The sequence below is a fragment of the Gouania willdenowi genome, chromosome 11 (genome assembly GCF_900634775.1).
Source record: "Gouania willdenowi chromosome 11, fGouWil2.1, whole genome shotgun sequence".
In the NCBI taxonomy this organism is placed as follows: domain Eukaryota; kingdom Metazoa; phylum Chordata; class Actinopteri; order Blenniiformes; family Gobiesocidae; genus Gouania; species Gouania willdenowi.
In genome coordinates this window covers 19,489,738-19,502,252 of record NC_041054.1, presented here as the reverse complement: position 1 = coordinate 19,502,252, position 12,515 = coordinate 19,489,738, and the positions used below count along the sequence as shown (strand labels likewise).

Genomic DNA, 12,515 nt, shown 5'->3' with positions numbered 1-12,515 from the left:
TGCTGACTGAGCGCGCTGTCAGCAGTAGATACTCCTGTTGCTAAGGACACTTTGAATTGTCAACAGCTGTAGATTCTGACAGCAGCAGTATTGCTTTGCAGCCATTTGAGCTGCAGTCACCCACCTGTTGGGCTGCAGCTTTTGTTCTCCACATCGTGCATCAGTGAACTTGTTGCCCATGACTAGTTCACCACATGTTCTTGGAGCTCATCAATATTGACGCCAGCTAACCGGGAGCATTGGTACAACAGCTACTGGATTAATTGAGCACCATCTGAGACTTCTTTGATAACTACTAACGTAGGCCTTTGAGCAAGTTGTTGATTGATCGTGGTCCGACTCTCAACATTTTAGTCAAAGTATTTCAATTTGGTGTATTTTTTTTTTTTTTTTGTAAAATATCAGACTGACTGACCTCTATGGGTTGAAACTAGGCTATTACAATGGATTTTTGCTATTGGCTGAGAACAAGATCATGTGACGTTTTGGGACCATCTTGCGTCACAAATAAGCACTGTTAGCCTGATTAGAAAGCCTAACAAGATAACCAAGAGATTAAATAAATTGTATGATGAAAAATATGTTTTAGTGTATTTTACAGCTGATTTAAGTCATGGGTCAAGAGGAAGCTTCAGTTTTATGGGGCTATGTTTTTCAAACAAATAATTGTTGAACTTTAGTAATGGAGAACTTACTTGTAACTGACTTTCAGAGGAAAAATAATAATTGTAATTTTAATTGTAATTGGCAAAAATAGCGGTCACTGTAATCGTAATTGAGTTGTAATTGAATGTGTATAATTGAATATATTATTGAATGTGAAATTATAATTGTAATTGCATAATTGATAAATCATTACCACTATGACATAATTCTAATAGTAATTATTATGTGTATTTTACAGCTAGAGATGCTAACAGAAAGCTTTTTTTTTTAAGGCTCAGTAATTGTAATTAATGAATTATAATTGGCATTTTATTTGTAATTGGATATAATGCTGGTCACCGTATTTGTAATTGAATTGTAATTGAACATGGATAATTTAAGACGTGATGTAAATGGAAAATGGTGTGAAATAAAACATGATACAAACTTGCAAAATTTCCTGCACATGCTGTCGAAGATGCATGTTTTATTATTGCAATTAAATAAAATGAATTTATTTTATTGCATAATTGTGACCATCACCAGTCCTCCCTACGGAAGGGTAAGAAACACTTTATTAACAGGTAAGGGGGAAGGGTGGGACGGTGAAAGGGATGCGGAACAGTCAACTATTTTAAGGTGGGAGTGTAATGTGATATTATAATTGTGCATATTGAGTTGTGTAATCAGTTCAGCCATGTCTGGTGACAAGTGTAGAGAAATTGAAGCGGGTGTAGCACCCAGTTTAACTATAACAATGGTGGCCGTGAATAGAGGGTGTGGTTATACCTAAAACTGATCTGATGATGATCAACGTGGGATCGACGTATCAAAGGTTATGCAAACCCAATAGATCTTATCCCAAATGTCAAAACTAGATTCTCGGATCAATTCTAAATGCATCCATACAGATTTAAATAATAATAATAACAATAATAATAATAATAATAATAGTTTTTATTAAGCTTTATTTTACCAGGAAAGTCTTTTCCACTGCAGGAGACATTGTAACTGCACAAATAAGTGCGCATGTTGACCAGCTTGTGTTTTTTCAATAAAATCTAAAAAGAAAGAACTAACTTTTTGCATTTATTTGCTGTTCTAAGCATATACCTCAGTTAAGTTGCACTAAAGTCATGTTGGTTTAAAAGCCACAGGGAGATTGTATTTTATTTATTTTTTTTCATTTTAAGTTATTGGCACATGGCACGTTAAAGCCAATGTTTTGAGTGTAAAATATGCCAATAAAATATATTTATTACATAATGTTCCTATGAAGGTGTACACATTTACAGATTAGTTGTTTCTTAAGTCACATATTTATAAAAAAAATATTGCAATAATCGCCTTATACTTTAATATTGGGATATATCGTATTGTATCGTATCGTGACCTATGTATCGAAAACGAATCGTATCGCCAGATTACAGGCAATAGACAACCCTAGTATTTATGATAATTTACTAATAAAATAATAAAGATTTGCACATTGTCTACGGGATTCTAGCTCGTGCCTGTTTGTCAGTATTGGTGGATAAAAACAATGCTTTGACCCCCTCAGCAGGTCTGATGCACAAACGGACGGACGGACAGACGGACGGACGCCTGCCCGCTTTCACTTTTCGTCATCGCGTTTTTTCCAGCGTCCTCCTGCGTGTGCACGTGTGCGGCCGTCGGGCTGGTTTCATAACGCGGAGAGGAGGACGGGAATGGGGCTCTGAGCTCGGGTCGTTGTTTTCGCTCTCATTCACCGACACAGTGAGCGGTAAATCCCGGGCCATGCAGCGGATGCAGAAGGAAATGCAGTAGTGGAGGCTGCTGCTGTCCGATCAGCTGCGGTTTGCGTCTTCTTCAGCAGCAGCATCATCATCATCTTCTTCATCATCCTCATCACCAACAAACCGGCCTGAGATCAAGCTCCTGGAGCCAGGGACGAAACCGAGCGGATCGCACGGGGATGGAGTTCAAGCATCTGGTGGAGGCGGCGGAGAAGTGGTGCTCCGGGAACCCGTTCGACCTCATCTTCGCCGAGGAGGACGACGAGAGGCGGCTGGACTTTTACGCAGAGCCCGGAGTCTCCTTCTACGTGCTGTGTCCAAGCGGCACCGACAACTTCGTGAGTGGGTTTAAGGCAGGGTTTGTGTAGGTGTGCCGGGAGGAGGGGGAGAGGTGGAGTTGTCCCGGCCGGTCCTGTGTGTCTGTCTGTGTTACTGATGGAGGAAGAGGAGGAGGAGGAGGAGGAGGGGTGGGGGGACGAAGGGGGGGAGGCCCGGGGCCAAGCGCAGAGGGGTGATGTCATTTCACATCCCTCTGTAGCCCGTGTGTGATGTATCGGTTGTGTTTTTACCTTCATCACCACCACCATCATCATCATCATCATCTGCAACAACCATCCTGAAATGCAACATCACGCAAAACAAAGGCCCACAGCTTTCAAAATAAAAGCCCCACTAGATATAAACCAACGGTGTCCAGCAGAATGACATGCATCAGGCCATGCATGGCTGTGACTAGGGATACACACTGAAAACATATTATATTGTCGTTATTTTCACATTTTCTAATCAATTGTGTGCTGACGAGATCATTCATAATGACCTTATACCTGCCAATACGTTCATTTGTGTAGTAGAAACAGTTTTGATTTTATGTTTTTATTAAAGTTATATGTAAAAAAAAAAAAAAAATAATTATAATACAAAATTAATCCACTGTAGCCTGTCTGTTTCTCAAAGTTAAATTAGCATAGGGGAATCTTTTAATGCTCATGGGTGATGAAGCGTTGAAAACCAAAAAGAATGAGCCCACAGGCACATATATCTCCATTACCTTGAACAGACTGTGATGCATTTTGTACTGCTATTCAGCATTTCACGCACAGTCCTGCGTTAAATCACGCTGATGCGCATTCTCGATGGCTTGGAGAGGCATCCACTCTGCCAGAAATAAAAAAGAAGAAGAAGAAGACGACGGCTTGGAGACTGGTAGAAGACAAGCGCGGTAGACCGAACTACTGTTTGGTTGCGTGGAGGTCTTGCGGTTAAAGTGCGGATCAAGCCGCTTTTTTTTACCCGAGTCCGACCCCAGCCCGACAGAGCAAAACCCAATCCAACCCCACAGGCATTCAGATATTTATATCTGAGATTGACCCGAAACTGACCTAAATTTTTCCTCATACAAATGACAAATTGTTGTTTGTTTTAGTCATAAGCCCACTTTTAAAGCTCCAGTGTTATGCTATTTTTCCCCCATCTCCAATAACAAGGGAGGGAGGAAACAACTTTTTCAACTTTCGCCCTATGAATGAGGCTAAAAGAATGTATATCACGGTTGCAAAACCATTATAGCGTGATTTTTTTTCATAATACTGCCCCTTTAATAACAAACAACTGTTAATGTCAACATCAGGTCAGCACACGGGTACTAACAAGCCAACGTCAAACACAAACAGGCATGCACGCAAGAGACCCAGTTGATTTATTTACATAATCCAGGTATGAAAACTAGGGATAATCCATGTTCTTGTGCAGAAAAAGGATTGTATCAACGGTGGATGTCTCCATGGTCCTGCTACAGCTGCTGATGTAGGAATGGAAAGAACGCTGCGCGCAAGGACACTATGTGACTGAACCCAACCACCAGTTCTAAATATCTGTTCAAACCGGACCCGACCCTTTGGTCAGGTATCCATCCTCTGCTTACAGTAAACAGTCACGTGAACGGCGAGTAAATAAATAACCGTGTCACAGCATTGGCGGCGTTGCTGTGAAAAGTTGACGCGTGCCGGCTTGGCTGATGTCAAAATGAAATGACTGCATCAACAACATTAAAATTCAAGATCAAAACCTTAAAGTAGTCACAAACTTGAATAATCTTGGGGCCACAGTAACAGTCGAGGGTTCGAGGAAAGAACCAAGAACAGCACAGATTATGGCAAGACAAAAACTAGACTATGCCACTCACTGGTGGTAACAACTTTACTTCACATATACAGAGCATGGACTGTTTCAGCTGAATTAGAAAGAAAAATAAAAGCCTTTAAATGTAATGAGCGGACATAACCACATCACAAATAGTGATGTACGGGGTTGAGTCAGGGCAGCCAATGGACAGCCTCGTTCCCATTACCAAAATGGAAAAACTGAGATGTTGCAGGCTACCGCATCGCCTGATCAAATGGAGCATCATGCAAGGCACTGTACCAGGTGGAAGGAGACGAGACGGACAAATGAAATGCTGGGATGACAACATGAGGGAATGGACAGATTTAAACTCAGCAGGTGCCTGAGTGAGAACACATATGAAACTCATCAGCTGGGCCTCTATACAGGCCCCCAATGGCGAGGGGTTGGATTGGATTCAATAGGTATATTTTGTATATTTCATGCTCCCCTGGAGAGATTTCACACTCACTCTGTGCTGCTTCTAGTCCAAACAGGATAATCAAGTGTAGAAAATAATAGAAAGATAGACAGATAGCAGGGTTGGGTTCAATTATAATTGTAACCGTGCAATTACAATCATGGCGTAATTATTACTGTAATTTTATTTTTTAAAAAAGTGTTGCTGTCGTAATCTTAATTGAATTGTATTTGAGTTTTGATGATTTACTTTGTATATGTAATTGCCATGAAAATTCTATAATCCTATCGTAATTCTATCAATTATTATTTAAACTGGAGAACCATGTTACAGTTCTATGTACAGTTTTAAACACATGTAGTTAAAAATAATTCAAATATGTTTCATTTCAAGCTTTCCCTTATTTTACTGTTTTAGAACAATTTAATTTGAGAGGTATACTGACAAAAAAAAAGGCTCAGATGCCCACAGCAAAAAATATTTAAACCAATATTTTAATTGATTTGGAAGAAATTAGATGATAGATGCTTGTTTTTTAGTGTATTTTACATCTGACTTAGGATCTGTTATCATAAGAGATGCTAACAGAAAGCTAACACAAGTGGAAGGTTAACTTTGATTAGGTTATTTATTACAGGCTCAGTAATTGTGATTATTGTAATTGAACTAGTAATTGAGAACATAATTAGTAGATGCTAATTAATTATAGCAGCTTTCATTTGTATGCCAAAAAAATGAGCTGTGGCGTAACCCAACCGTCATTCATAGTCATAGCGCCACCTATTGGTAAACGGAAATCATAGGCATTATAGTTGCACAGAACATTGCTGGAAAGTTTGCAATATAATCCTTGAAAATGGTCAGCTATGTCTCAACACTTTAAAATTTCTGCTACACCCCGACATGCAACACACCTCAACGTGCGCCACGTCTCGACATGCGTGTGGTTGCGAGGGCCCGTTCATCGCTGCTTGCAGCTTTAATTGTAATTGACTTTCTGTCGATAAAAAATCATTTAAATGTAATTATAATCGAGAAAAAAAATGCTGCTCACTGTATTCATAATTGAATTGTAGTTGAACACGGATAATTGAAAATGTAATTGTAATTCAAGATGCCATCTTGTGGTGTTTCCGCCTTTGCCTTTTGAAACCGAATCTAACCGATCAGAACCAATCATGAGGCATTGTTGTGGTTTAGGGCGGGATATCCGGGTATGACGAAGGCAGAAGCGCCGAAGCAAAACTGGCGCATGCGCAGCTGCGGGGAGAGAACTAACTGGGCTACCGCTATTAGCATAGCTCCAAATCAAAACAGAAAGATGTCGACGCAGGAGGATGGTTAACGTGCCCTTAACTCGAATATTCGTTTTGCAAAAACGGCAATAGTCACTCAACGACATAATGACCGCAGCATTACTATCCCAAAAGAAAGTTTTCACCAGCGCAGCCTTGTTGTTGACGACATCATCATTTGTTACCGTGTGACTGGCTAAAAGAAATCATGGTGGACAGGCGCTTTGCCCAATCAGCTTCAAGCATTCTGTTTATGTCCCTCCCTGGTTCCGAAACGGTCCCAGGTCGAAGTGGAGAACTGAAGTTAGGGGGAGGGCTACACATCAATCAGGCTCTAGCCAGGTTAGATGGATGGATGGATGGATGGATGGATGGATGGATGGATGGATGGATAGATAGATAGATAGATAGATAGATAGATAGATAGATGGATGGATGGATGGATGGATGGATGGATGGATGGATGGATAGATAGATAGATAGATGGATGGATGGATGGATGGATGGATGGATGGATGGATGGATGGATGGATGGATGGATGGATGGATGGATGGATGGATAGATAGATAGATAGATAGATAGATAGATGATGGATAGATAGATAGATAGATAGATAGATAGATATACGTTTGAGTTTGAATGCTGACTAGCTGAAACACAAGCCCCCCTCTGTTCAATAATAGATCTACTTGAGGTTTAGTGTTTTTCCTGCTGAAGCATGGCTATCCCGAAGCTGCTCATTGTATCAGCTCTATAGGAGCGTGCTGTGCTGCAGTGGTGTCCAGAAAGTCTGCCCTCTGCTCTCCTCCTCCTCCTCCTCATCCTCTTCCTCAGTGCCAAAGGCTCACAGAGCAGTGAACAGATGGGGATAACTCAGGAGTCAGGACGTCTGTTTGCTCAACAACACATAATGTCACACAGACTGTGCCAGCATGACGTGTCCGCAGGCCTCTAGAACCATCCCACAGACAGTAGAGTCAGTGGCAGGGCTTTTCTATGTCTGCTGCTGGGGGGAATAACCAACTGATGTGAGAATTGTGAATGATCGGGGGCTGCTTAATGGAAAGTCCCTAACCAAACACACTGTGGAGAACTGTAACAGACATCATATGTTACCCCTGGAATGGACTGAGTCACTTTTAATTGTGTAAAAATAGATTAATGAAGGGAAAGCTGGAAAAACTGTAAAAAACAAAAACGTGAACTGTACTACAAAGCCCTGCCGCTAGAGGGCACCATGAGGTCAGAATTATAGAGGCATAGATTTGTGTGTTTATTATTCAATTAAAAACGTTGCTGACATGAAAAAAAAACTGATTTGATTTCAGTTAAAAAACATATTTTGTTCAGAATGTTAAAATGCAAATAATATTTGAAATCCAAAAATTTATTTGAATATTTGTTTTGTTCTTTGATTGAAATTCCTTTTTTTTTTATTGAAGTGTTATTATTTAGATTGTGATTATTTAGTCATTTGAGCTCTTTTTTCTTTTATTCAAAGGGTGTTTTTTTGGAGAGAAAAGACCTTTTTTGATTGAAAATACTGATTTTTAAGTAAAGCAATTTTTTTTTTGCTTCAACGACAAAGACACATTTACAGCAAACCATTTCTTCCAACGCGTGGTAATTTTTCATTCGTTTTTCAGTCATACAAGGAGTACAAGCTGTACTTTTTCTTTTGTCTGCTAAAAAACATTGCGGCCTTGACGCTCTTGATCTGTCAGGAAGAGGTGCTTGGCTGGAGTGAGGTTTGCTCTTGCAGGGAAAACAATAACCATTAGAGTTTAAGTGAAGATGCAGATCTTTTATTATTATTATTATTATTGTTTTACAAGAAAATGGCACAATATTGTACCCTGGGAATCTGTTTTATTTCAGGTTTTAAAAGCTTTAAAGACATCTATAAACTAAACTTTATACTCATAATTTTCTCAACAAAAGGGTGAACAAATGGAAAAATACAATTGAAGGCCAATTCAATCTGATTGCACGCAACTGAAAGGTGCTGCAAAAGGCCATTGTGCATCCCTGTGTGAATAGATCACGAGGCCAAAAATTCATTCAAGAGTTGAAAAGAACAATCACTGCTGATTGGACCAAAATATGTCACCAATTTACCTAAACATTGTTAAAGAATAAAGACTAAAGTGTGATTGTCCATAAACAAGAGCTGAACTGCTTACATGACATTAACGTGCCATTTATTGAGTAGTAGCGAACATTTTGTGTGTGATTACAAATCTCTATAAGTGTTCATTTTGACAGCATGACATGAGTTCTGATCGGATTTCATCCCATGTGACAACATTATAGTTTTATTTTTAGTAATTATGAAAACAGAACTGGTATTAATGTTTAGTTTTTGTTTTAGTTTTTTTTAATACACACATGACAGATTTGATGTGATCAATGTGTAAGATCATGTTCACATGACTTCTGATTGACAAAATTATAGTTTTTGTTTTTATTAGTCAACAAAAAATAATACACGTATTTTTGATTGTTTTCGTCAACATGATTCATTTTTTTTGTCATATTCTAGTTATTGTCAATTTAAAATTAATTGTCGATAAAAAAAAACTATGACGAAAACTTTTAGTCGACAGAATTGTTTCGTCAACATGTATTTTTTTTTTTTTTAAAGTGAATGTTTCATGTACAGTAAGTCCTTCCAGTAAAAGAGATAACTAGGGATGGGCAAAAAAAATCGATTTAATCGATTAATCGAATTTGTAGATAAAAATTTGAGTTAAAAAAAAAAAAAAATATATTATTTTTTTTTATTTTATTTTTTCTGACTTTTTCTCTTTCCGATGTGAGCCAATAAAATTGAATTGAATTGAATTATATTGAACAACCAAAGGGTAGAGATGGCTCCTGTAATCTAGTTCATTTGTATTGTTTTTTAATGATTTATACAATTATCTTATTGTTGTGTGAAAATAATACCTATAATTTTGTGTCGAGATAGTTTTTGCCATGTTCACGTGTATATGCAGCACCTATGGAAGACCTAATGTCCCTTAAACGTCCTGATGCGGCTAAAAAAACAAACATCGCTCAGCTTTATCTGAGTCCAATGATGACATCATGCGGCTTGCTGTGCTTTTGTGTCGTATCACATGTTGTCCTGTGTTTTAAATGGTGTATGGATTGAATTGTCTAATCACAGTTTGAGGTTGGTGTCCTTTATCTTACGTGTGTTTATCTGTGTGTGTGTGCAGCATGTGTGGAGTGAGAGCGAGGACTGCCTTCCCTTCCTCCAGCTGGCACAGGATTACATCTCCTCCTGTGGGAAGAAGACTCTGCTAGAGGTGCTGGAGAAGGTCTTCACGTCCTTCAGGCCTGTATGCAAACACAGAAAGAATGGTGGAGGGGATGGGATGAGAAATTAACCAATGAGACGAGTTCGACGGATGTCATCAAAGACTCTAAAACAATTTGGACATATCCTTAAACAGCCTTTTATATTGAGTTAACATGAACCCTTGTAAAAATATAGAATAGTGTCTTCAAAGTAAAACAAAAAAAAAAGCTCAACCTAAAAATAATCAGCGACAGGATGTTCACTGTGGATAATAGTGGGTGGTTCCTGCTCTGCTTAGACAGAGTTCTTCTGACCCATCTTTGCCTACATTTGTATTTTCACTTCAGAATTACAATTTAAAGTTTAGACGTTTGCCAATTTTTCTGCTTTTAACAGATCATCTCTCAATACTGTAATTGGCCATAATGTAGTGGAAGACTGGCAGGGGTGGCAAAAGTACAAATCTTCAGTATTCGAGTAAAAAGTATGCATACTTGAATAAAAAAAAAATGACTTTGGTAAAAGTAAAAGTATAGAAGTTGCTCCCTTACTTGAGTAAAAATAAACCGAATCGAAACACATCCCCTGAGCATTTATTCACCGTCCGAACACAGCCGAGCCCGTGGTATAACGATCGAAATTGTGGCAGGTTTGGGCAAAAAGTTAAACTTCTAGAACAGGGTTTCTACGGAGTTCCTGTCCTGCTTGTTTTCCCCACACTTTAAGGCAGGAATGGGTTGTTATCAGGCATTCAAGTGTGTCCCAAACATGCAGGACTGTGGCTCTCCAGGGCCAAAATTAGTTTTTTTGAAACTCGCCTTTTTTCAACTGTTTTGAAATAAATTGAAATATAATAATACTTGTTGCCATGTTTAACAAGAACATGTGGATGCTGCATCAGTTGATGGAACAGAAGACGTCGGACACAAAGTGTTGTAGCTCTCAGTGAAATGATTAAAAATGTGACTTGTTGTTTTGTCTGATACACAACATTCTTTCTCCATCTCTGCTAGCTTCTGGGACTTCCAGACTTAGAGGATGACAGTTTCGATCATTACCACGCTGACATGGAAGGGGAACCCGGGCCCGACCACCAGCAGATGGGGGTCAGCCAGCAGTGATGACCCCGGAGATGGGGCAAGAGCTTTGCAGCCTGGGGCCTCCACGCGTTAGCCCAATCACTCACAGACACACTCTCATGCATACGTTACTACGCCAACCTGCTAAAAAAAAACGCACCAATATGTTCTTGAATGTCTTAGTAGCTTTGCTTCCCAAAGAGTGCACGTGGTTGCACTTTGATGACCCTTCTCCATTTACATACCCTCTCTCTTTCACACACAAACAACTGTTTTGGGCTACGTGTGCTGTAACCACGTACGACGCAAGAAGAACCATAATCATTCACCTCCTGGTTAGGTAAAAAGTTCCCCAGCAGCAATATGACATCGACCTCAGCTGGCTTTGTTATGCAGACGTTACTGCTGAACACACAAATCCTCTCCCCATAGAGATGAATGTGGCAGATTGCCTATTTTCTCTGCGTGTCTGTTGACACAGAGGACGCACGACAGCGAGACGAAAGATGACAGGGTGAAAACTGGGGCTTTGTCGCTGCATGAAGCACAAAGAACGAAATAGGGAGAGGAGAGTTCGAGAGCGTGTCATTTTTCCATCATTTGAAGGAAAAAAGTGGAGGAAACTGAGAGAAGGAATGTATATGTGACATGGGCCTTTTCTCACTCTATACCGTTTCAACATGTATTCAAAGTAAACTTACAGGTTAAAGACGTTTACCCCCTTTGCTAAATGTATTAAAAGTTATTAGCTTCACGCTAGCATGGATGCCTACTTTCTTCCCCCCTCCAGCCTACCTTATCAGGGTGTTTCACTATCATATGATGCCCTAGTTCTTCTTATTTTGTGGTCTTCCTAGTTGGTGGTGGTTTTATCGTTGAAGCCGTTTTCTCGGCACGATCTGAGGAGAACACTTCCTGAATCTTTCCAAACCTGTCTGCTGACGTTAAATAATAAACGGTTGAACCCCTGAGCGTTAAAGCAGTAAAAAAGAGAGATCAGTTGTAAGCCTATGCTTCCTCTTCCTCAGTGTGTTGTTGTGTCACCACCAGTGCACTGCAATGCTTCAGACCTTCAGTCTCTCTGCTGCCTTCAACCCTACTAAAGCCACAGGCCAGCTTCTCTCCAATGTGCCCATTCTTTCCTTTGGCTTGTAAATGCCTGTCTTTTGATTGCTAGTTTGAATGTTTCTCCTGCAGTGTAACTTTTGTTTGTCTTCTGATGTGTGTGAAAATTGTCAATAAACTGTGTGAACCCTGAGACCAAAACGGGCCTTTTTCATAACAGCGTCTCGTCCAGGGGTCACCAACACGGTGCCCAAGAGGTGCCCCCAGGCCTCTTCTAACAAGAGCACTATTAAAGCTGCAGTATGTAGAATCGTGAGATGCTCCACGCTCCCCTCCTGAACAAAACTTAACGGTCTTCTTGTGAGCGCTTGCATGGACGCGCGCACATTGGAACTTTTTGCAACCTATTTTCTCAATAGAAATAGTGACAAATTTAAGAACTTTATTTTGTGTTATTGGAGAGTTTTCTGATGTTTTAGAGACATTAAAGCATGTATCACTCACTGCTGTGAGGACAGTAAGAGGCTCACAGCCACTCCTCACACACAAGCAGCTGCAGCCAAGTCCAGCTGATCATAGCAGATAGACAGACACTCCACATCCACACTGCAAATGAATTGCATCTGTTCTCTCCACATTAGATGATGCCTCTCTTAGGTTTACAAGCTATTTATCAGGTCTGTTATCGCTCACTCTCTCTGACTCGTTTTGTGGGGCGGACTGCGCATGAACTGAAAGCGGATCGCTCGCAGTCCGCCGCA

The 12,515-nt window shown here is 39.9% G+C and overlaps 1 protein-coding gene across 1 annotated transcript; it reads left to right on the top strand.

The window, feature by feature from the left end:
- Nucleotides 1-2,242: 2,242 nt before the first annotated feature.
- mturn (maturin, neural progenitor differentiation regulator homolog (Xenopus)) lies at nt 2,243-11,955 on the top strand. The gene is made up of 3 exons (XM_028461991.1): nt 2,243-2,761; nt 9,528-9,650; nt 10,624-11,955. Exons 1-3 carry the CDS (start codon nt 2,603-2,605, stop codon nt 10,729-10,731), a joined length of 390 nt encoding a protein of 129 aa, XP_028317792.1. The 5' UTR covers nt 2,243-2,602; the 3' UTR covers nt 10,732-11,955.
- The last annotated feature ends 560 nt before the right edge of the window (nt 11,956-12,515 follow it).

Bases quoted from the DNA above. Each gene is read 5' to 3' on its own strand.
- mturn (XM_028461991.1), top strand. From the start codon at position 2,603: ATGGAGTTCAAGCATCTGGTGGAGGCGGCGGAGAAGTGGTGCTCCGGG. The intron at 2,762-9,527 runs GTGAGTGGGTTT...GTGTGTGTGCAG, and splicing joins CAAGCGGCACCGACAACTTC to CATGTGTGGAGTGAGAGCGA. The intron at 9,651-10,623 runs GTATGCAAACAC...CATCTCTGCTAG, and splicing joins TCTTCACGTCCTTCAGGCCT to CTTCTGGGACTTCCAGACTT.